The sequence below is a fragment of the Dunckerocampus dactyliophorus genome, chromosome 17, assembly GCF_027744805.1.
Source record: "Dunckerocampus dactyliophorus isolate RoL2022-P2 chromosome 17, RoL_Ddac_1.1, whole genome shotgun sequence".
NCBI lineage: Eukaryota > Metazoa > Chordata > Actinopteri > Syngnathiformes > Syngnathidae > Dunckerocampus > Dunckerocampus dactyliophorus.
Genome location: NC_072835.1, coordinates 22061017 through 22085000, shown reverse-complemented (window position 1 = coordinate 22085000; position 23984 = coordinate 22061017). Strand labels below are relative to the sequence as shown.

Here is a 23984-nt window from a genome sequence, read left to right as displayed (position 1 = left end):
ACTCCGTGTGTGTGTGTGTGTGTGTGTGTGTGTGTGTGTGTGTGTGTGTGCGGTTCATGCCAATCAAAACACAATTAGCTTTCACGAATAGCATCCCACTGGAGGACAGACACTGAACATCCTTCATGGTGCATTCACTGACTTATACAGTATTTCTTTTAGAGTGAATACTGACACCACCTTACCTAGGGATGGGTACCTTTCACTTTTGAACCGATTCAGTACCAATTTTCGGTACTTTTGTGTGCGTTCATGTGGTAACTCCTGTCTCAAGATATTGCAAGATTAAAACGTGACAAGATTTCTCGTTCATGAATATGAATATATCTATATGAATAAATTAATCACACAAACAATGAAAATTAACTCAATACATTGTCATGTGCATGTGTGTCTGTGTTCCTCGTCTCCCGCCTCTAAACAGACAGGAAAGAGGGATCACTCTGTGCATTGGTTTCTGCACCATAGAACAACGGCATGGGGAGAGAGCCCTTGTCAGCCATACAGTCTCTGTCTCAGTGAGTGGAAGCAGGGCCGCTAACGTACACACAGAGTGCAGAAGAGTAACGTAGCAGAAATTATATTAGTAGACAGTATACTGTCAAAAAAAATTTTGGCAACTAAGGAGTTTTTTTATTTACTCATTGTACAAAATTGTAGACCCCATCTCGTGCATCGTCACATCTTTAGTGATACTTAATTTAGTAAAGACTGCAATGTCCACATACAACAATTTAGATGTAATCCACATGTAATCCAGCTATACATATTTGCCCTCCAAGAAACCCCATCCCATATTTCTTCCAGAGCTGGGTTTTAATTGTAGTTAAGTGGTTTCATGTTGAAGAATCAACTGCGATGTTACAATACATACTGTTGGATGTTGTTTTAAAAATCTATAATTGAGAGATAAATATATATATATATATTTTTCATTCATGTTGTTGTATACTTATTGACTAAATACACACTTAGGATTTTCAGTCAATTTGAAATCATTTGTGAATACAAAAATGACATTTATAAAATAACATTCTCATTCTCCGCACTTGCTTTGTCCATTCTTGTCTTAAACCGGCCTCTTGGAAAAAAAACAAACTTACAGTATCGCTCAGATACTGTAAACATCCAGCAGCAACACAACATTTTGGGATGACTACTATCCATCCATCTATTTTCTATTCTGCTTATCCTCACTTGGGTGGCGGGTATGCTGTAGCCTATCCCAGCTGACTTCGGGCGAGAGGCATGTCAGGGAGCCTTTAAGTGACAGTACATTGCTTTTGTTATGCTACTTTGTGTCTACACACCCATTAGGTCTGCAAACCCAACATTAGGAAGTGTTTAAACATCTCCTGAAACAGACGGACTCTGTTTATCCAGGGGAAGATGTTTCCTTTCTTTGGACTTTGCCAGCGACGCATGCAGTCACGCATGAGGGGAGGATGGTTTTTTAAATTGCATATGCTTCACATGGCACTGGGTGGGTGGGTGGGTGAAGGGAGGGGGCGGGTTGGGGGCGGTTTGCGTGTCTGGCCCGCTGCCAGTTGACAGCTCAGCTGGATATCGTTGAACACTCCAAACGCAACCCCCACCCCCTCCTGCCTCGCAGCGTGTCACTTTGGGATGGTTTCCGCAATAGAAAGTTTATTCAACCTCGCTCTCTCTAAAGGCTCCGGACCGGCCATCCGTTCAACTATTTCATCAGACTGGAGACAGGTTATTTTTCTGACAGCAGCGAGATCCCTAATGAACAGCTTGATATGGGCCGGAATTTCTGACCGTTTTTTTTTTTTTAGCCTCAATTAATTCTGCTGTCCAAACAAATGAGGGACACCACTCAGAGGACACGGCGTCTGGACACACGGGGGTCACACATTGTTTACACACATACACAGCAGAGGTGAACGCCTCTGTGCCTGACGTAATGCTGTGCATGAGCGGAGATGAGGATGGGGGTGGGGTGTGGGGGGGTACATAGGACCCCTCGGGGGCTTTAAATATTCACACGCATGGCATTTTGCAGGCTGATTAGCATTTTTGGCCACAGAGTTCTGGGGGTGGGGGCGTCTTGATTATTGTGGCATGGCAAAGTTTACACAAGAGTCATTGTTGAGCTTTGACCTCCACGGAAAAGGTTGGTTCTGCCTGCTTAAGTCTGTGAGGCCAGCAAAGCCCCCATGTGACCCATGCTTACTGGAATGCCGAGCCTGCCTACCTTTACAGCAGATTACGATGATTGACTCTGATGGCGCTCGCCCATTTCTAATTGCCCCCACTCCATAGCGCCATCCCCACGGGGGCGGCTTTGTTTACGCACAACACTGACACCGACGCTAAACACGACTGAACTAACCCCACCGCTGACCTTATTATCATCATCATTACTGCATTTAGACAACACGGAGGCAAGCATCATGCGACAGATGCGCAGCGTTGGGAAAATTACTTTGCCCTTTTTATTTGTAAGGGACCTACAAGATGTTAAACTCCAAAGAAGCCAGCAGAGGTGCTACTGAGTCAATTTCAACGAGTGTCATCTAAAGAACAACATGGTAACTGTTTGCGTCTTTAGGCTCCAAATTCTTGTTTGCACAGGCCAAAACAACAGTTTGCAACACATAAGGAGCCCTTATATCGAGTACAGTGATCCCTCACAACTTCACACTTCCAATGTCAAGACTTCACTCAATCACTGTTTTTCAAAAATATATTAATAAATCATGCTGTTTCGTGGTTGAATATGGCATTAAATTAGCATTTAATTAAGCATTTTGAAGCATAAAAATGGCTAAATGAATAACAATACTAATACAAGGCATTCAGAAGACGCACACAAAGACGTTGCGATGATATGTAGTATTCTACACTGGTCACTAGGTGTCAGTACTGTTACACTGATGAGACAATAGCCACTGCGGGACATACTGTCCAGAACTAAAAGTAAATAAAACAAAAACAAAACAAAACAACGAGAAACTCTCCCAATACCAACATGTGAGTCTATTATATCTTATTCATGTCTAATGTCTTATTTACTCTGATTGTGTCTACTAGGTATATTAGGTAATACGAGTGTAAAGGTGACTATAGGGGTGTTACTTCTACTCTGGAGAGCTCTAACTACTTGGCGGACATTCACTTATCACAGTTGGGTCTGGAACTGACAAGGGATTAGGCTTTGTGTTCGCTAACACCTCTCACCCGCTACATGACACTGTTGTTTCCCTGGGCAGCTCCTTCAGCAGCAGACTGTTACACCCACGGTGTAAGAAGGAGAGGTTCCGCAGGTCCTTCATACCGACCGCTATCAGGCTCTACAACACCTGCACCACCTGAACCATGTGTCACTATGCATTCTTTACTTGTGTATCTTGCTTGCTGCTGTAACAGATGAATTTCCCTGCTGTGGGATTAATAAAGTACTACTACTACTACTACTACTACTGCTGCTAAGGGTGTCACAACAGCTTGCAAAATGTGACAAGATTTCTCATTCAAAAAATGAGAAATCATCGTGGGCACTCGGCCTGGGATGATAATAAATTAATTAATTAATCACACAATAAATGAAAATGAACTCAATTTATTGGCATGTTCATGCGTGTCCGTTTTCCTGGTCTCTTGCCTGTTAGCAGGCAGAAAGAGGATTCACTCTGTGCAATGCTTCCAGCACCTTTTTCTATAGGACAACCAACAGCAGTCAGTCAGACAGTCTTTGTCTCGCTGGGTGGAGCCGGGGCTGCTAGCATACACACAGAGTGCAGAACAGTGTAATGTAGTAGAAATTAAACCAGCAAATTGCAATATATTGTCTTTTTTTTCCATTGTACTTTTCTTAAAAGTAATGTTAAAATCTCGTCTGGTTTTTGTAGACCCAATCGTGTCTCCTGACAACCCTAGTGTTCGCATATTTGAAAAGAAGGATGCGGCTCACCTGGTCTCTCCTTGCCTGTTCCTTTGCTTTCAGCCAGTTTTTGTATTAAGGCCTCTACAGAGGTGTTCTCAATGTTCCTCAAAAATTCAGTGTGAACCTGAAAAGAATCCCAAAAAGAAAGTAAAATCAGTATTTGTTATTTTTCCATATAAAAAAACACAAGCACCATAATAAACCTTTTGTTCAATTAATAGCAGTGTTTCCTTAACATTATATTTGGACGGTGTTTGTATTAGGGATGCTTTGGTCCATCAGTCACCTATCAGTGTTGGCCGATTTCCGTGAAAAAGCATGTGTTCGGTATATGACGATAAATGCCTTTCAACGCCAATCACAAAAGCCGATCACCTGTGGCTCGTACTATCGCAGCCTGCAGCCAAAACAAAAACAAAAACAAACATGTCTGCCACGTGGAACTTACCTGCCAACACATGCCACAAAAACTATCCGGCAGGGGTAGCACATTAAAAAGCTTTTATTTAATACAGCATTTGAAGAACAAACACTTGACAGACTATGTTGAGTTTTCCAGGCTCACGGTGTGATCATTAGCCAAACGGCATCAAACACAGCCAAAATTCTGGACAGCACGTATGCATGTATAATTAATCTATGTGATCAGTATCTGTATCGCCAATTTAATTAATGGATGATCGGTATCGCAATTGGCAGTATCGGCGCATCCTTAGTTTGTGTCTGTCTTTGTAATAAAAAAGGCCTGGGGTATACATGGCATAGTGTCTATCAAGAGTGAGCTTTATTGTGTTCATAAAAAGCATAATCTGTCTTGTACAGGACCTCTCCTGTGTACCTAATGTCGTGCCAAGCGGTAGTCAAGTTAGCCTGATAATTAAGTCTAAATGTTCAGGCCCCCGGTGGGCGGTACACTTACATAAGTTCACTTAGAGCGTTTTGACTTCCCACCCGTATGGCAACAAGGCTGCACTGCGCGGAAAAGAAGGAAAACAAAGGATTTAAGGGTCAGAGATTGGGTGCGCAGTGTTAACGTGTTTTGTAATGGTGAATGTGGATGGGGAGGAGGAAGTGTGGGGTGTTAGCTCTGCATGTAACTGATGCCGTGTCGCCTCCACTTGATATTAAGAAAATTTCTTTGGCCTGTAGGGCAACATAATGTACTTTACGGTGTCACCCTGAATCATTGTTGGCGGCCCCCTCCCATCGGTAGTGTGTGTTTGTTTGTTTTGAATGTGCGTTTACGGACAGGGGTGGAGCGGGAGGGGTGTATACATGATGTATAGGCTCGGAGAGAGAGAGAAAAATGGGAGAGCGGCATCTGGCTATGTGTCGTGCCACCACACCATTTCGATGTGCGTGATACTGGAAGAGTGGCTGGGCTATCAAACAAACACAGATATGTAACACACACACACAAACGCACACACAAAACCACCCCCCTCAGCGCCCTGGGGGGTCCCGTGGAGAGGTGGAGTGCATTAGCTTTGTGTGCCCCAGCAGCAGAGGATGTTAGACGCAGGGCGATGTGTGGTGAGGTGTAGGGTTGAGGCGGGGTGGATGGTGTGGGGGGTTGATGCATTGCTCACGCAAGCTGTCAGGTGCTGCTGCCATGAGGAGGGCACTAATGTCGTCAACCTGCGTGCACGCACGCACGCACGCACACACGCACGCACGCACGCACGCACGCACGCACCCCTGTCTCAACCAAGTGAGGCTTTTGCCCACATCCATCTCTCCCTTCAAGGCATCCTCACTCTCACACACGAGCTCACTTACAAAAACAAACAGAGCACGCACACTGACAGATACACCTGCCCTGCTGCACACACACGCACACACACCACTGTGCACTTTACACTGTACCACGGAACCCTTTAAGAAGCATTTTCCCTCTTCACGCAGCGTACCCCCACCCCAAACTACTCTTCTTCCTCTTGCTTTCATTCTCCCCATCGTGCCCAGTGAAATGATAGTGGCTGAAAATGTCAAACACATTCATCCTTCCGCAGCTTCATTTGACAACACCCAACACACCGGGCAGCATATCATTAGGTACACCTGCACAAAATTCTGCCTTTCAATGCACATTTATCATTAAAATGTTAAATACATTGCAATACATACAGTATTTCACAAAAGTGACTACACCCCTCAGCCATTTTTAATCACACTACTCTACAGTCGCTCTCTCACTCTATGGTCGTTTTTCAAAAATTAATAAATTATTGTTTCGTGATTACTACGGCCCATTATTAGTCTAAATTTTAGCAAATGTTTTGTATTCTTGGCCTAAATTAAGCATTTAAGCATAAAATGTTCTAAATGAACTAAAATACAAATACAGCATAAGGCAATACAAGACGTTGATGATCTGTAGTCTACACTGGTCACGAGGTGTCACCAGACTTGATCGCCAACAACAGGCTTTCATTATTTTATAATTATTTATCTCACAACATGCACACTACTACCATAATAATAATATTAATAGTCAGCGTCATCATTATAATAACATGGGCTACTGTTGTGGCCGTACTCCAGCTAAAACTCAACTCTGAATCCCCGACGTCACGTCCTGTCCGACATTTTTCGAACAAGTCATGGCTTATTTTCTCTGATTACATCTACTATATTGGGTGATAGGAGTGTAAAGGTGACTATAGGGGTGTTACTCCATGTCTAGAGGTTTCTAATAATGGTACAAATTGTAGTTATAAAGTAATAAACGGGGGGGATTAAAGGAAATATGGCATCAACATTGTTTTTGCATAATATTGCATGAGCAAGATTCATTGTTATGAATGCAGGCATACCTTGAAGATTTATGTGTCTTTCTTGGTGCGTAAATATTGAAAATACACGCCACCTATGAAAACAGCACTCTGTATACGAGAGATGTAAGTGGCGAGTGCATGTAAACATATGATTTGCTCGCTGTGTCCGCTTGTCAGCACGCATGCCGCCGGGCGCGGTGACTCAGCACAATATTGCGCCCTCTGCCTACGAGAGAGCGCCGTTCTCTCACAAGCTGCTTCAGAAAGACAATCTATCGCCAAGCCACAACGACCGCTTGTGATTTCCTGGCTCAGAGAGGGCGAGAGAGAAGAGAAATACAGAGCTTGTCATCGAGCGCTACCTTTAAAAAAGCCGGACGCTCGCCGCCGTTCAAGGGATAACACAGGAAGTGCGGCGCTAAATAACCTGCGGTGGCCTGCCGCTCCTCATTCCTTCCAACCAGCCGCATCAGCTGCAGGCGGGAACGGGAGACCGTCTTTCCGTGGAGCTGTGCGCCCCCTGATGGGCAATAAGGGAACTACAGCACAGCGCGTCTTGTTTGCGGAATATTACTACCCCCAATAAAGTTATGACGCTTGAAACAGGTCTCGTTGCCGACAGAGGGCTGAAGAATGGCAGAGACGGGGTTTGGATCAGTTTTTAATTGTTGATCATAAAAGGCTGAATGGAGCATTTCCTGCTTCTCAGTTAAACGATTAGCGAGATCAAAGCCGACACTAATTGATATGACACCCAGTGAACCCAGGCAGCATGGCCCCAGGGTCAACACCTTACTCCACCCAATGGAATGTTCCGGACCATGTAAGTGAGTGCATGTGTGTGTGTGTACTCACCTCCCCTATTTGAATGTGTGTTTCATCGACGGATTGCGAATACAACTGGATGATCTCCTTCATGTGGAGAATGTGGCTTTCTTCAATGTCCTGGAATTTCTGTTGGTTGGAAAAACAACACATTAACATAAAAAATAATGCTGCCAAATGCCTCATTTACATTCGTATGCAAAAGTTTGGACACCCCTGAAAATTGCCATCATTTTCATTAATAAATCAATGGATATTTGCATCTATTATTTCATGTTGATATATCACATAACTGATGGACACTGGAGTATTTTGGAAGTGAAATGAGATTTATTAGATTAACACAAGATGTGTAATATGCATCAAAACAAAATTAGGAAGGTGCAGAAATTTGGGCACCCCTGTCATTTTGTTCATTTTGAACAGCACTGGTTAACTGGAACACAAAATGGGTTTTGTCAGCTCATTAAACCTTGAATTTCCATCATCTAATCAGTTGCAAGTTGATTTTCTTTTTGAATCTCCTGTAAAGGCAGGCAACATGGGATCCTCAAAGCAGCTGTCAACTGACCTGAAAATGAAGACTGTTCAACATCACGGTATACGCAAAGGCTACAAAAAGCTTATCTCAGAGATTTCAGTGATCAGTTTCTATTGTGAGGAAAATGCTGAGTTATTGTTAAGGCCAGAAGTGGTTCGCCTGGAAAAACATCAGAGAGGCAAAGACAAAGAAGGATGATGACGAGAACTGTCCAAGACGACCCACAGACCACTTCCAAAGAACTGGAACATCAACTTGTAGTTCGCCGTCTGAGGTATGCAAAAGAAACATTTGGACCAGCAAGCTTCATTTTGGAATGAAATGCTGTGGTCATGCATGTTGCACATCTCCTGTTCATCCAATAAACCTCACTTGAGTCCTGAAATATTGCTGTCCATCAGTTGTTTGATATATTCAAATAGAATTGTAGATTTGTAAACACCCAGTGATTTTTCAATGAAAATGATGGAAATTGTCAGGGGTGCCCAAACGTTTGCATACCACTGTAACTAAATCGGTGTTTCGTAGCAGCACACACCGCAACGCATCCATTTTTCATGTCAACGTGAAACACGGCATAGAGCACAGGAGAATAAAGAGCAACATTAAATGCTTGTTAGGAATTGAAGCCAAAGGTTGACTCGTTTGGCGGACCGCAGGTCACCAAAAAGCAGAAGAAATGAGAAAGGAAACTGGAGATGAAGATGAACATGTCTGACTTTGCCCTGCTAGAAGGGTGAGTCTGAACAGCAGGGTCACACTCCTGTCCTCATAAAATCAAACATTTCCAACACCTTGCAGCGTTATCAATTCAAAAATCTGAGAACAGGCTCATACCCCACCCAAAAAACATGCCTGTACAAGAAGAAGCTCATACCTGTGCCGTTTCCTCCATCTTTTGTTCAAACTCGGACTTGGCCAAGGCGTATTTCTCCACGTAGGACTTGTAGGTTTCAGTTGCTTTTTTGGCTTTTATTCCCGCCTGTAAGGCACGAAAAGTTCAAATCAGTTTCTACACTGGATAATGTTCTCCGACACACAAGTGGCAATTAGCTTTCATGAACAAAATTCATGATGAGGTATTTTTTACAGTATCGCAATCTATTCAGCAAATATTACAAATAGTGACTTTGATGAGATATTGACCTTTTTTTATTTTTATTTTTTTTACAAGGTACAGTAATCCCTCGGCACTTGATGCATCCAACTTTGCGGCTTCACGGTTTTTCATAAATATATTAATAAAGCTAAGCCTATTATTAGTCAAAAGTAGCTTATTTAAGCACATTTTACCTACTTTTTGCCTAAATGAAGCACTTTCAAGCATAAAAAAGGCTATCCATCCATCCATTTTCTATACCGCTTCTCCTCATTAGGGCCGCGGGGGTATGCTGGAGCCTATCACAACTGACTTCGGGCGACAGGCTAAAGAACTAAAATACAAATATAAGCCATTCATATAAGGCTTTGATTTCCTTGTGAACAGAACTAAACTCAATTGCTTTCATTCCACCCACCACAGAAAATGTGACTAAATGATGAGAAGTGCAGTATATCATTCCTTGTTGTGACTATTCCAGTGCCATCAAAAAACTCCTTTGCTCCTGTGATCAAGTGGAGGTGATTATTTAAAGGCACACCTCACAATGGACCGACAATATCCCGTCTTCACTTGTTCATCACAGTTCATTCGTTCCAGACTCGACCGCGATAAGTTAATTTCCACAAAGTAGGATTCACTTGGAGCTGCAACAATTAATCAATGACTCGACAATTAATGGATTATCCAATTAATCGACAACTATTTTGTTCATCGATCAATCGTTTCATTTAAAAAGTACTGTAAATATCCTGATGTCAGCCTCTCACATGTGACTACAGTATATTTTTCATTTCCTTAGTCATCCATGAAAGCAGACCTATTATCTTTGTGTTTCAGGCAAAACAAGACAGTCACACACACATCAGCTTTGACAGTTGAGCAATCGACATTTTTGCCTCTTTCTGATATCTTGAGAAGCAAACCACTGCAGAGATGTGTGTGAAGAGCGTGTGTAAAAACATTCCCACGCCAAGTGTGGGATTTATCCACTTGTACTTGTGCGTAGGAAAATGCGTATGTTTTATGCTCAACTCTTAGCATGCGTACACACAAGCCGATGCCAAACGCAAAGCCTGCCCTTAAAGTTTATTTGTTTGTTATTTCTGATGTATTTACTGATGATGTGCATGTAGCAGTCTGTGCCAGTGACTTGATTTGCAGTAGAGTGTTTTTTGATGTTTGTCAGTTGATCGTTTATACTTCTCAACTTCAATTTTGGTGCCGGGAGAAATTCCTCTTCCTCGCCCTCTTTGCTATGATTTTGGGGAGGGAAGACGTCCATTCATGCATTCTTAAAGGGATTGCTGCTAAGAGGCGGAAATTAAAAATGTGTGTTTTTTTTTTAAATCCAATTCATCAATTGATTGAAAAAATAATTGACTGATTAATCGATTATGAAAATATTCGTTAGTTGCAGCCCTTGATTCAGTATTAATAAATAGAATGTCTTCATATTTATGGCATAGAAAACCTGTTTACAATCTTCTAAATACGGTGTAACATTAGTAGAGCCCTCTAGACATTAAATAATACCCCTATAGTCACCGATACACTCCTAATACCCAATATAGTAGATATAATCCAATATAGTAGATATAATCTGACAAAATGAGGCAAGTTAGACATAAATAAGATCACAGACTCACACGTTAGCAGTTCCTTTTTTTGGACAGTGTACTTCCTGAAGTGGCTTTTGTCTCATCAACGTATTGCAATGGCAGCTTTGAATGGCTTTACACCTTTATTACCCAACATAATAGACATAATAAGAGTAAATAAGCCATGTAAGACGTAAATAAAACTCCTGCTCGTGTGTGCTACAGTAAACGTGTTCCCTATGGGACCTCATTGGTGGGCGGACAGATGTGTGAGGGACAGGAAGTGACGTCAGAGGTTCAGCGTTTTAGCTTGTGGTGGGTTATGGTCCCAACGGTAGCCGGTGTTATTAGTGTTATTATTAGTATTATTATTTATTTTATTATTTTTATTATTATTTTCAATTGTTTTATTATTATTGTGCCTTTTGTGAGATCATTTCAACCTGCGATAAATGCCTGTTCTGTCGATCACGTCTAGTCTTGTCTCACTGAAGAACAATGTACAATGCTTGAAAATGCTAAATTTAGGCCAAGAATAAGTACAACAAACAATACAATTTGCTTAAATATGCATTTTTTTTTAACTAATAAGCGATTGATTCATGCAATTCATTTTTGAAAAACCACAATCGAGTGTGGGTGCAATGTTCGAACCGCTATGTAGTGAGCGACGACTGTATGGTCCATACATCCAATAACCAGGTCCTGTGAAATCTAGTAAGATGCTGCAGCACCAAGGTTATGTGTGTATGTGTCCTCTCCCACCTTGTCCACATCCCTCTGGGTGGCCCCTTCCTTGCGGAGGCGCTCCTGCTCCACAGTTTTGGTGTTGTAGTTTTCCTTGGACTTCTGCAGGGCTTGCGAGGTACTCTGGATGTTCTGCACGGCCTCCAAGGTGGACGCCACCTCTTCTTTCGTCTTAACAACAGAGACAAAACATCACGTAAGCACTGCAACACTGGATGGTGGCGTTTTGTCTCGTCTCACCTTTTTGTGGGCTTTGGCCTGCTCTTCCACATACTTGTGCACATCTTTTATAAGCTCCTGCAGCTTCCTCACCAGCTCCATGTGGCAGCCGGCCAGCTTTTCAGTGGAGCCTTTGAACAGTTCCCACACCGGAGCGAACGTCCTGAGAGGCAACGACAGTTAGACAGAGAGAGAAACTGAGCTAACATTTGCATTCACTTGTGTCTGTTATTCCCTCATAAAGTCCTTTCGACTCACCCGAGCTGCGAAAAGTTCCCTGCTGTCTTGGCAAGTTTGGTCATGGAGCGGGCATAGGCCTCTTCGATAACACTCCTGGAACAATAAATGTTGGAGGGGAATCACATTATTGGACCATACAGTATTTATTAACATGTAGCGTTTGAGAAGACAGATGAGTGCACTTAAAAGTATTTGCAGACTATCAGGAAAGCAAAGATGCTCTGCACGGTGCCTTTTTCCTTCCCACTAGAGGGAGCCCTAATCAAACATTCATCTCAAGTGGGTATATTCACATTTAAGAAACACTTATACAACTGTGCCAAGACAAAATAATCAGCGGCATGAGTGATTCATGAAATTGCTTTAAATACGGGCAACAAATGTAATGACTGGAAATGCACTTTAGCAAATCACTGCCTTGACTAATTCAATGACTGTTTATGCACGACACTGCCGATGAGGATGCCATACAACTTCATGGCAAAAAAACTGAACTATCCCTTTAACACTGCATGAAGTCAGCCATGGCATGTCCGACATTGAAAGTGGTACGTTTTTGGCTTCTTAAGTTTAGAAGAACTAAGTGTGAGGCTATCTTATTAGCTCGCCATCTTGCTAGCAGCCGTCTCGAGTCCCTGCAGCATAAGAGTTGCAATGTGGTATAAACAATGAATAAAATGTGTGATTATATGTATGAATATTCTGAGTGTAAAGGTGATTATAGGGGTGTTATTTCATGTCTATAGGGCTCTAATAATGTTAAAAACCATATTAAGAAGGGCGTAGACAGCTTTTCTATGCTCTAACTTATAAAGTCATAAACAGTCTTTCTATGCTCTAACTACAAAAATATTCAATTTATTAACATTTAATCCTATATCATGGAAATTAATTTAATGCGTTCGGGTCTGGAACCAATTAACCACTGTAAATGAAGGACGACTGTACTGGGATTATGTGATAATATGAATTGTAAATGTGCTGATGATATCGGGGAGACAAGAAAATAAAACTCAAAAATTACTTTGGCATTGTGTCATCATGTTATTTCTCATGTGTAAGTGCTTGCGGCGCAGGAAGGCAGCCGCTTGCCAAGCAAAAGTAAATCAAAGTTGATACCACCTTCCTATTGGTGGAAAAAGGCTTGCCAGTGATTCAATCAATGAATCAGGTTGCCGCGGGAGACGGGGAAAAGTGAGTAAACTGCGCCATCAAGTGGCTGGCCAATTGACGCAAAGATGCACATGGTAGCTTTGACAGGCCAACACAGCCATGACTTTTACCTCTGGATGTTCACGGATGTTTTGCTTTCTTGAGGTGAACCTTTTTGGAACGGGACACACTATCTGTTGTGTACATAGTTAAGTCAGTTAAGCGTAAAGGTGAATAATATATTGATGCTGATATATTGATATTGATAATATATTGTCAAAATGGAAAAAAACCTGTATGTCACACGTGAGGCTGTACTGAAAAACAAATTAACAACAACCGAGGCAAGACGAAGTGTTTTATGGTGAAGATGTGAAGGTAAACACAAAAGTATGTAAAAAGACTAAAAACTGAAGTTTGTTGTTCCATCATTTTGGATTAAAGTTAAGGGAACCTGTCCAGAGCCTTCCACAATGGCACGACAAGACGTTGTTAATTGTGGAAGACCGCACTCAGGGCACAAGACTCGGCAGCAAAACCGGTAAAAATAAAAGCGTTGCGCCGTCACTCATGCATCAAAGAACGCCGTTGTGATGATCTCACCAATGGTGAGTCAGTATTCATTTTTTGAGTTTTCTGTAGTGTTTTACTTTTGATATTATGCTTTACACATTTGTATATGACGCTCAAGAGCATTAGATGACTGTTTATTCGATCAGGCAATCCGAGTCTTACCTTTCCCTGATGAAGTCCGTCAGCTCTTTGGAGGAAATCTGCCCATGCTTCATGTTGTGGTACAGCACGTCAAAGCCATTATTCTTTTCTCCCTGCCAGACAAAAAATAAATAAGGTGAGCTATAATAAGAAACTACCAACTTCTCAGTCTGCGAGGGCAAATTACCGCCAACACTTTTTCAAGCAGCAGCGCTCTCGTAGCCCGCATGGCTTCAAGTTGCCACTGAAGCAGCCGCTGGTCCACCATGCCCATCTTGGCCATGTTCAAGACGGAGTACGGAAAATATTTGTAGTTTTTCTTCGGGGGAACGACGTCCCCGACACAGTCGTCAGTGCGCGTGCCGCCGCCACAGGGACGCTGGGCGACGGTGTCAGGTTGACGTTTTAAAAAATGCAAACGTGCGTCTGAATAATTAAATACGTTGATCCCCTTTGTGTAGCTACTGTAAATTGAATAGCATTACGAACTTTAACATGTTATGCATGTGTATAAATGATATTACCCGCACTCCCTGCTCTCTAGCTATTAAACTCATGAGCCATTTGCCGATATTGATCTACACAGCAAACGCCACCAGAGGGCAGACGCTACAGCGGGGGGGACGAAAGTGTAGCCCGTGGCTGTTTTTTTTTTTAATGGCCCCCAGGCACATTAAAAATATAGCAAGAAAAAAACAGGAAAATTGAAAAATCTGCAGCAGTTTTACAAAAATAATGTCAAAATAATAAATATAGAATATTAAAATATTACAAAGTTAATCTAATAAGAAAAAGTCATAATTTTACAAGATTAATCGTAATATTATGAGGGAAAATAACATTGTTTTAGTAACATCACATTAAAATATTATTATAAATACACTAAGTCCCCAATTTACGAACATCCGACATGTAAACATTCAGAGATACGAACACAAGCTGACTGGTCTATATTTTCATGTGTTTTGCCTTGTAAGCCCATATTTATACTGCTACATGCTTGACCAGTAGAGGGCACTGTGACACTGCTAATGGGACCAACAGGCAGCGGAAGAAGAGGAAGAGGAGAGAGGAAGGCTAAGTTGTAGTTGTATGATACAACCCGGACAGAGCGTGTGATTAAAGTTTATGAAGAGTTAATAGGCCCGCTTAATTCTACACCACCCACAGAACACTACCTCTTTTAGAAGAGTCTAACCACGACGACGACTTGTCCTTTTTCAATAACTCCTCCTCCACCACAACCACCATTTTTCATTACGTATTATTATATCACTTTTATTGTTTTTTTTCATTAATTATCCTGGTTTAATATTACTACTGCATCCAAACTCATATTTACATACATACGCATATACTGTATATGTATACACGTACATGTAGTACCTATATCATTGGTAATATTACTTTTTGCTGGACTTACGAACAAATCAACTTGCGAACGGTCGTCTGGAACCAATTGTGTTCGTTGGTTGGGGACTTAGTGTATTAATATTATTAGAAATACATTTTTTAAGTTGTTTTATATGACAAAACTAATACATTTTTTTTTACGTTGCAGAAAATGTTATGTTACGACAATAAAGTCGCAGCGGTGCAGTCATAACGTCTTCATCCGCGCATGTCAATACTGTGGAACACATGGCGCACAGGGATACGACGGGAGAGAAAGTAACGCCAAGCGATTGTGAGGTCTGATTTTTTTCAACGAGCTATTTTTGTGTATTACTCTTTTGAACACATATTGTTTTGAGAAGCCAAACTCTTTACTTAAGTGGCCCCTCTAACTAACCGGAACTAAGTTCCTTAGGCCTGTCTAGATGACAAATTTTGTTGTTCGATAGTTGTGCTACAAATTAGTGCTGATAATCGATCTCATCGACAACATTTTTTGACACCATTTTTTCATTAATTGAGGTGTAAGCTGCTGTGTTCACCTTAGAAACCATCGCTTCTGTGCCTTCATTCATGTTAGCATATGTGTTCTCACAAGGCTAATTTGGTGCAGGCAATTAGTGTCCACTCACTAGTAGCCCGGCCTCCACAAAGAGGCTGAATGCGAGGAGATGAGGGTTCACTCTCTCTTTATTCCACTATAGAACCAACGTGCACAGACAGATGCAGACTGAACCCTCTTGTCATCCAGTCTGTGGTGCAGAGAGACAAGCAGATGAAAGACACCACGAAAGCATACATGCGCAAGTCGATTTATCCAGGGCGTCATAATTTAAAGCCAGTTTTTTTTTTTTTTTAGTAATTCCATTAATGGATTTATGGATTATCGTGACAAGCCTTATGTTCCTCATCACTGAGATCTGAACTCGTTTCACGGACGAAGTGAGGGGTAAGTCACTGTTGATACACAACACTGCTGATGAGGATGTCATACAACTTCATCTCAAAAAATCCCAACTATCCCGTTAACATTGTGGTTTAATAACAGCGCCACTCTGTGGGTGTATTTGTCAGAAAACAGGCACAGGCAACACAGCAGGGGTACATGTTTTGACACATTTTCACCCTTTTTGTTCAGCGTTTCAAGAGTAGAAGAGTTACACTAAACACACATGACACAGAACTCCTTGTGCCTCTCGACTGACCAACCTTGTTGCACACACTACACTGCAAAGTTGCTATTTCCTTGTTCCTGTACGCCCCACACAGTCAGCATTTTAACACACACACACACACACACACACACGTCTCTCGCCCTTTTGTCTACTACACAATGACAAGGTTGGAAGGTTTGTGTCAATGAGAGGCTCGGCACTAGCTTGGTTGGCGAGCTAGGTGGCCTACATTTGACTCCGGTGTGGCGAAAAAAATTTGAAAACTGGTTGAGCACTTTTTCCCCCCCGCCTGCAGCAAAGAGAACGACAGGCATGCTTTCATTACATGTTTCAAAAAGAGGAAAGAGGAGGCAGACATGGCCGTGAACCTCACGTAACCTGGCGGTGAAGTACAATGTGGCTAAAAAGTGGAGGGGAAGTGATGAAAGCCAGCGACAACAGGAAGAACGTCTGACAAACATGTGAAAGACAAGGCATGATATCAATGAACACGCCTGAAACATGAAAACAAACACAGGAAAGATTGCTGGGTGATTCCGAGACACAAAGTCTAACCAACTAAACTACGGAGTGAAACACACAATCATACTTGATAACACATCTCGGATTAGTCTTTAAGTGAGGAACACAATAGTTCCCTTCCTTTGGAGACTCATTGATATAGGACGCTTGAGTCGTCCAAGAGCACATGGTTACATTCCGAAACGTTAGTGGTCCAGCCTGAAGACCAGCTTTACTTTATACACACACACACACACACACACACACGTAATTAGTGCGGCACGTTCAGATATTTTGTACATGCTCCATGCTTGTTGAGATCTTACTCCTTTATGGCCACCACAACTACGTTCTCCACAAACAAAAAAAAAACACAAAACGCTGCAATTTGGGGAACACCAAAAATCGCACGGCCGAAAAGGTCTGACTCAAACCGAAACGGACGCTAACTGAATCAACTTTCCCTGTACAAAATAATGTAAATCCAATTAATCATTTCCAGAAAGCCAAGAATGTTAACACAAAACACGTTTTCAGAGTTTTCCAATTATAATTTTACATTTCCAAATGCATATAAATGATGACTGTAAGGGATAAATGAACATTTACGGGCAGCGAGACGCCACATGGACACCACCTTCCTGTTTTGCCGTAACTTATTTCTTGAATTCATCGTGTTTCTCACCTCAATAACCCAAAACGGAGCCAAAGAATGGTCTAGTGTCAGCATTTCGAAAAAAAGGGTGAAAAACGCTATTGACTTTTGTGTCTTTGGGAACACTCACATAAGAGTCACGTTTTCAATGAAGGTAAAAGTATCCTTAAATGTTCATTTATCCTCAAAAGCTGCACGACCACAGCATATCTGGGGGCATAAGAGCAAAGGAATGCACGATATTTAATATTGCGGGTAAAGGAAATTGACCTTTGATGGCCTGACCGGCAGTTAAGTCGCCATGACGTGGACAGAACTGCCCTGTGTGATTGTCCTACATTGCAAGCAGAAAAATAAGCTAAATCCTTATTGAATGTTCAGTTCAAGACGTTCACGTTGAGCACTGCCAGACCAACCAAGGCAGCCTCCTGCATGCATCCATCACACGCAGGTGCAGAATGTACCACAGGCCGACTAAGTGGTTTTTTAGATGCTCATTTCATGTGCAGCAGCCAGCAAGTAGGGACGGGGCTGAGTGCATGTCCAGGTAAAGAGCAGTGGAAAACGACTGAAGACTGCGCTCCCTCAGCGAGACAGAACCCCCATTAAGACTCCCGCCCTGCAGGCAGCTCGTCTGGATGACCGACCTGGAGTTGGCTTGCGCTCTGACATTGGAGCGTCTGGTCATGTGACCGGTTTTGCGCAAGAAACTTTTAGACCAACAGACCCACCTAAGGTCCTGTTGGTGATGTCAACATTAGCATATCTTTGTCTGGCAATCTCATTTGCCCACCACACTGGAGGCATATTACACTACAGCATACAGTGGAACCTTGGTTAGCCATTCATTTTTCCCCATAAGAAAGAATGTACACTGTTAATAGCTTTACAATTAGTTTTACATGCAGTAAACAATTGGAAATGCATATCAATACACATACATGACGAATGAAAGGGATAAATGAACATTTAAGGTCACTTTTACCTTCATTGGAGACATGATTCTTGAAGAAAGAAATACGTTTTTTTTTTAAAGCTATTTCTTAAAAACAAAATGAATAAACTTGTAATTTTCTGAAAAACCCGGCTGCAAAAAAAAGTTATGTTAAGACAATAACGCAAAATATTATGGGAGTAAAGTTATAAGTATGAGAAGAAAATTCACAAGAAAAAACAGCTGCAAATTTACAAGAATAAAGTCAAAATATTAGAGAAAAAAGTTGATTTTACAAAATAACGTCATAATATTATGAAGAAAAATTATGTAATTGTGGTTGCTTAAAGTTGAACTATTAAATAAAGACATTTTAAGCTATGTGTTTGAGAAACTAAATAAAATAAAGTAATAATTTTTTGAAAATATACCTTGAGAATAAAGTTCTAATATTATGTGAATAAATTCACAATATTATGAGAAAAATATTTACAAGAAAATTTTTAAATAATTGTCAAAATAAAATAAGCAGAAATACAAAAAACAGCTGCAATTTTACAAGAATCATGTTGAAATGTTAGAGAAAAAAGTCGTACTCCAACAAGAAAAAAAGCCTAATTTCCGGAAGAGACGCCATCGGAGGTGACACCTTTCAGCTAAAGCAGAGTAAACTATCACTCAGGCCAACAAACATAACGGTGTACGAGACAGAGGATGTTTACAGTGATTCTAGCAAAGATTTGAGCGATGCGTCAATAGTTTTCGAGGCGGAAGAAACATTTGGAGATGAAATGGAGAACTTAAAGAACATGGACTTGGACACAAACATGCTGATGAAGATTGGTCGCCCTCAAAACACAGAATGCTAAGTGTGAATTATTCTGGAGTTGCTTATCCTTCCAGTTATTACAATTCTTCTATTTATTCATTTATTTGTTCTTATTCAATTTTCTTATTTTTCTTATCTCTCATGTCTTGCCTTGGTTGTTTTATTATGTGATTAAGTGATAAAAGTTGATTATGACATTTTTGCAGAGCTGCTGGAAATGTGAATTTCTCTTGGAGATGAATAAAGTATCTGTTGCTTTAAATCTGCTTGTTAATGAGCATAAAGGGGTCTTCATGGCCTGTTTGATTGCATATGTGGATCAATATTCGCCGCTGGTGGCCCCCGCAGTAAACATATCCCTCTCAAAAGATGTTTATATAACATGTATAATGTGTCGCTACCGTGGAATAGTGTTTAGAGGACAGTGTGTACACAAGACACGGCTTACTCTGTTCTGTGGCAACTTTGACGCAGTGGTCATTCTTCCTTGTTTTGTGTACCGGAGGAATAGCATAATTTTTCAAAATGCGTTTCTACCATACTTTCAAGCCATATGCTTCTCCAGGGTGTTCCTTCCAAGCAGTCATCGGTGAAATGATCACTGCAAAGAACAGAGCTCGAAAACAGAGGATTGCCGTCTTAAACCCTCCTCTTTTGGAAAAGAAAGCAAACTTACAGTATCACTCGGGATACTGTAAACATCCAGCAGCAACACAGCATTTTGGCATGACTATTTTGAAATATACTGAACCAAGTCGAGCAACTGCCTTGAGAAGCGTTTGTTTACTCTGCTTTAGCCGAGAGGCGTCACCCCAATAACGGCACTTCCAGAAATGAGGCTGAGCTGCGACAGCCAGTTCGTCATTGGTGGCGGCATGACCTCTAAGTGTCATTTTTGCTAATTTACCATTTGCTTTCAATGTTGAAGATAATTACTCAAACATATAACATTTAAGCAAGGTTGATGAATCATGTCAGGGACCCTCTAAGAGCACAGTTGGACTCGCACAGTGTCTAAACAAGACGAGACGCCGACCAGAAAATGTACATAAACCGCGGCAAACTTTTCAACGTTAAAAATGAAAATGAAAACTGTGTGTGCACCCAGGACACCAAATCCAATAGCGCGTGTGGGTGGGTGGTTTGGGTGATGATTTGTAGGCAAGTCAAATGGAATTGGACTCGTCCCCCCCGTGCCAAGTGTGTGTGTGTCCGGCATGTTAAACACACAGCTGATCTTTGCCATCACTGGATTCTCTTGTGGCCTTGCAGTGAGCCACAAAGGGCAGATTGACGAATCCCTCCCCTCTATTCCTGTTAGCTCATGAAGTCCACTTTGGGAGGGGAGAAAACGGTGGGGATTACAGCACCGTGCCCCTTCAATTAACTGAATACTTGACACCAACACCTTTTTGTTTTATTTGCAACTTTCCAGCAGACATGCATCACCTGCAGCCAACGTCATACTAACTCCACTTGGCTTTCTATGGTCCCAACAGGTTCTGGTCGCAAGAATGTAAACAGGAAGAAGGTTGACTGAGAGAAAAACTCAACATGCAGCAAACCTGTCCTTCTGTTGATAACTTCAATAATAAAATAAACCATCTCACACACGTCTTGTCAAAGTCGGCCTCTGTGCAGACACTAAAATACACTGCGGGCCCCTACTCCCCGAAAAGCTGATTTTGTGAAGCATATTTTGCAGAGTTTCTGCTCACCGCAGAGACCAAACTCGTGGGCCGCCTGTAACTGTGAAACAATATAAACGCATTATCGCCTCACGGTATTATGACACATTTGATTTTTATGATTTTCCGACAAATTTACATCAAAGGAAGACAGTGCCAAGCAGAAATTTGAGTATAAAACCACTGTGCAATTAATTTTAAATGGTGTTTGACAACAAAAAACACTCCAATTGCATGCAGTATAGATTTTCTACCTTTACGTTTAGCAAGATTAAGTGCCTTTTTGATTTTTTTTAAAATTACTTTCACTTAACATATTTTTTTAAAGCAAAAAAATATTATATTTATATATGTCTTTTTGAGTTCAGCCTTGAGTTTGACACCTATGGATGTCATAGACGGTTTTCTCTCTCACCATAGGAACAGAAAAACAGTACGTTACCTTCAAGTATAAAGCAGCTTTCAATAATTTTTCTGTATTTTTCCTCAAGCTGCTGCACCTTCCTTAAACTTTGAAAAACCCTGATCCCGCAGGCTACACTATCCCCGCAAATAGGCTTGTAGCATGCCAAATATCAGTGCACAGTCCCCTTTGATAATTTATTAGTATACCAATAATCAAGAATTCTAACAAATCATAAATATAAAAGGTTGGTGTAATTTAAATCGTCTCCAGTGGTTGTAACAAGCTAGCAAGATTTTGCCAAACATTTACGACTTGCTTGGCAACAGCATGAAAGTTATTAATTAAGTCAGCAAATATGACATGTAGCTTTCAAGCTGACACTTTGCTAGCATAGCCACGTCAAATAGGTTGGCCACACAAACAACCTTTGGACAGCAGACAGACGACATTGTACAGCATTAAAGAGCACTACGATCATTCACTTTTGAACCAAAAGAAAAACTACAAAGACGACACAAGACGAATTTGTGCTTTTAAACGGTTGGCTAACTTTCTAAACATCTGGCCTCAGAAGTTACGGAAGAAAATGACGCAAAAAAATGCCTACAGCCTTTGACTGAAAGTCGAAACAGCCAATGGCCTCCTTGAAGTCGCCGGAAAAATTTCCCAGACAACCCTCAACAGCCAATCGGCAGCGAAAGGGGGCGTACAGTTTGTAAAGCTAGGTGGGCTCACAGAGGCCCAAACCCCGGGCTGGTTAAAATAACACTCTCCAAAGAAAAACAACAGGCTAGATCGTTTGTGAACAACAAATGAAGACACACAGATCGCAGCCATTATTCAAACAAAGAACGTTTCAACCAAACCAGTCGTCAGCGTGAATATACCACCACCCTATGAACGCGATACGGAGAGAACACTGCAAGAGAACCGGTGTAATCAAGGCAAATAAAGACACGACCTACCCAGAAATTCTCTATAAAGTACGGCGTTATCATCTTGTTCCCGCCAACACTTTGGCACTTTGCTGAGTGGAAACTTTACAAGGCAAATTCATCCAGCGGCGACCTCCCTTCGTTTTCTCCCGTGCACTGCCTTTCCCCGGGTTTGCCTCCTCGCTCCCCCTTTCTTCGTCTCCCTCCTCCTCCTCCTCCTCCACAGATGACGAAGACTACAAACTCCACCTCTCTACGCCCGGCAGTGTCTCCGCTGGGGTTTATTCCCGGCCAAAATGAACCCGCTTCAGTGCGGAGTGTAGGGAGAAACAGCGCTGCCAACCGCGGCCAGGAAGCGCGAACGGCCGCCTCAACCCGTAACTACGACGATGCGTTCAGGCATATTAGGAAAATTGCGAAAAGCGTTCGTGGGCGTTACGAAAACTATAAAACTACAACAACAGCGCAGCAAGAAAGCACAAAATGTTAATTTGAACAAATAATTAATTATTTGAACAAATCACATTCAATTAGAAACTCCAAACAAATATAACAGTCATACTGTTAAAACATTAAGACAATAATCATAACCATTCACTACTAATCCATTATTTTGATGATCTTTTATACACATTTTGCACATTCAGACCGTGCAGTGGACTTGGAAAAAAAACTTACTGTGCATGAGAACGCCGAGCCAGACGCATGACGACAGGGAAATAATGTAATTATCACAACGTATCGTTATCCATCATACTGATACACCTGTATTCGATATTGATATCAATGGAGCGCATTGCACTCCATGTACTGTATTATCAACCCTGCAAAACAACCATTATTTAAATTCATTTATTATTTCTAAGTGTCATTTTGTCGAATTACATCAGGGTTTTCCAAAGTGCGGCCCGGGGGCCATTTGTGGCTGTATTCTAACGAGAAAAAAGTTCTGATTTTATAAGAAAAATAAAATAAATATTTAATGATGTAATGTTAGTGGCATTAAGTTGAAATACTAAAGAATTAAAAAATAAATAAACAACAAATGAGTGTAATTTTTGGAAAAATTAGGTCACAGAAAAACTTACGTTCCAAGAATAAAGAATGGAATTATAAAATTATAAAATAAATATATCATTTTAGTAGCTTAACACTGAAATATAAAAAAAAGAATTAACAACAAAAATAAAGTTGTAATTTTGGGAAAATAAGTTATGAGAATAAAGTGCAAACATTATGGGAATAATGTTATAATTATGAGGAGAAAATTTACAAGAACAAAACTGAAATAGTTGGAAAAACAAAAAAAGCAGAAATGGAAATTTTGAAAGAATAAAGTCAAAATATTAAGAGAAGAAAATTTACAAGAATGTCATAATATTATGAGGAAAAATTTTGGTTGGGTAGAAACTTATAATATTGTGGGAATAAAGTCGTAATATTACGAGAAAAAAAATCTGAAAATTACTTGAAAAGAAAGTAAAAATATTTGGAAAAAACTGCAAAAAAAGAACAAAGAGAAGTTGATACTAATAATAGGCTTTTTCCTCTTCTATCACAAAACTTGGATGCAGTTTTTCTTGAAATCTATATAAGTCATATCAAAGTAACGCTTGCATCCTTTCATTTTTCACTATGTGG

At 41.0% G+C, this 23984-nt stretch overlaps 1 protein-coding gene across 8 annotated transcripts in view; it reads right to left on the bottom strand.

The window, feature by feature from the left end:
* fcho2 (FCH and mu domain containing endocytic adaptor 2) overlaps positions 1 to 22724 on the bottom strand; it is a 50457-nt gene extending 27733 nt beyond the window's left edge. For 2 of the 8 annotated variants that reach the window (XM_054756449.1, XM_054756448.1), the window contains exons 1-8: positions 22374 to 22721; positions 13847 to 13938; positions 11978 to 12052; positions 11741 to 11882; positions 11519 to 11671; positions 8931 to 9035; positions 7543 to 7641; positions 3938 to 4034 (exon numbers count right to left, since the gene is read on the bottom strand). In XM_054756449.1, the coding sequence (XP_054612424.1) occupies positions 3938 to 4034; positions 7543 to 7641; positions 8931 to 9035; positions 11519 to 11671; positions 11741 to 11882; positions 11978 to 12052; positions 13847 to 13938; positions 22374 to 22406 (796 nt within the window). In that variant the 5' untranslated portion in view covers positions 22407 to 22721. Of the gene's footprint in view, positions 1 to 3937; positions 4035 to 7542; positions 7642 to 8930; positions 9036 to 11518; positions 11672 to 11740; positions 11883 to 11977; positions 12053 to 13846; positions 13939 to 22373 lie in introns of all 8 variants that reach the window. The other 6 variants (XM_054756452.1, XM_054756455.1, XM_054756447.1 and 3 more) reach the window with 5 other exon arrangements.
* Between the last annotated feature and the right edge of the window lie 1260 nt (positions 22725 to 23984).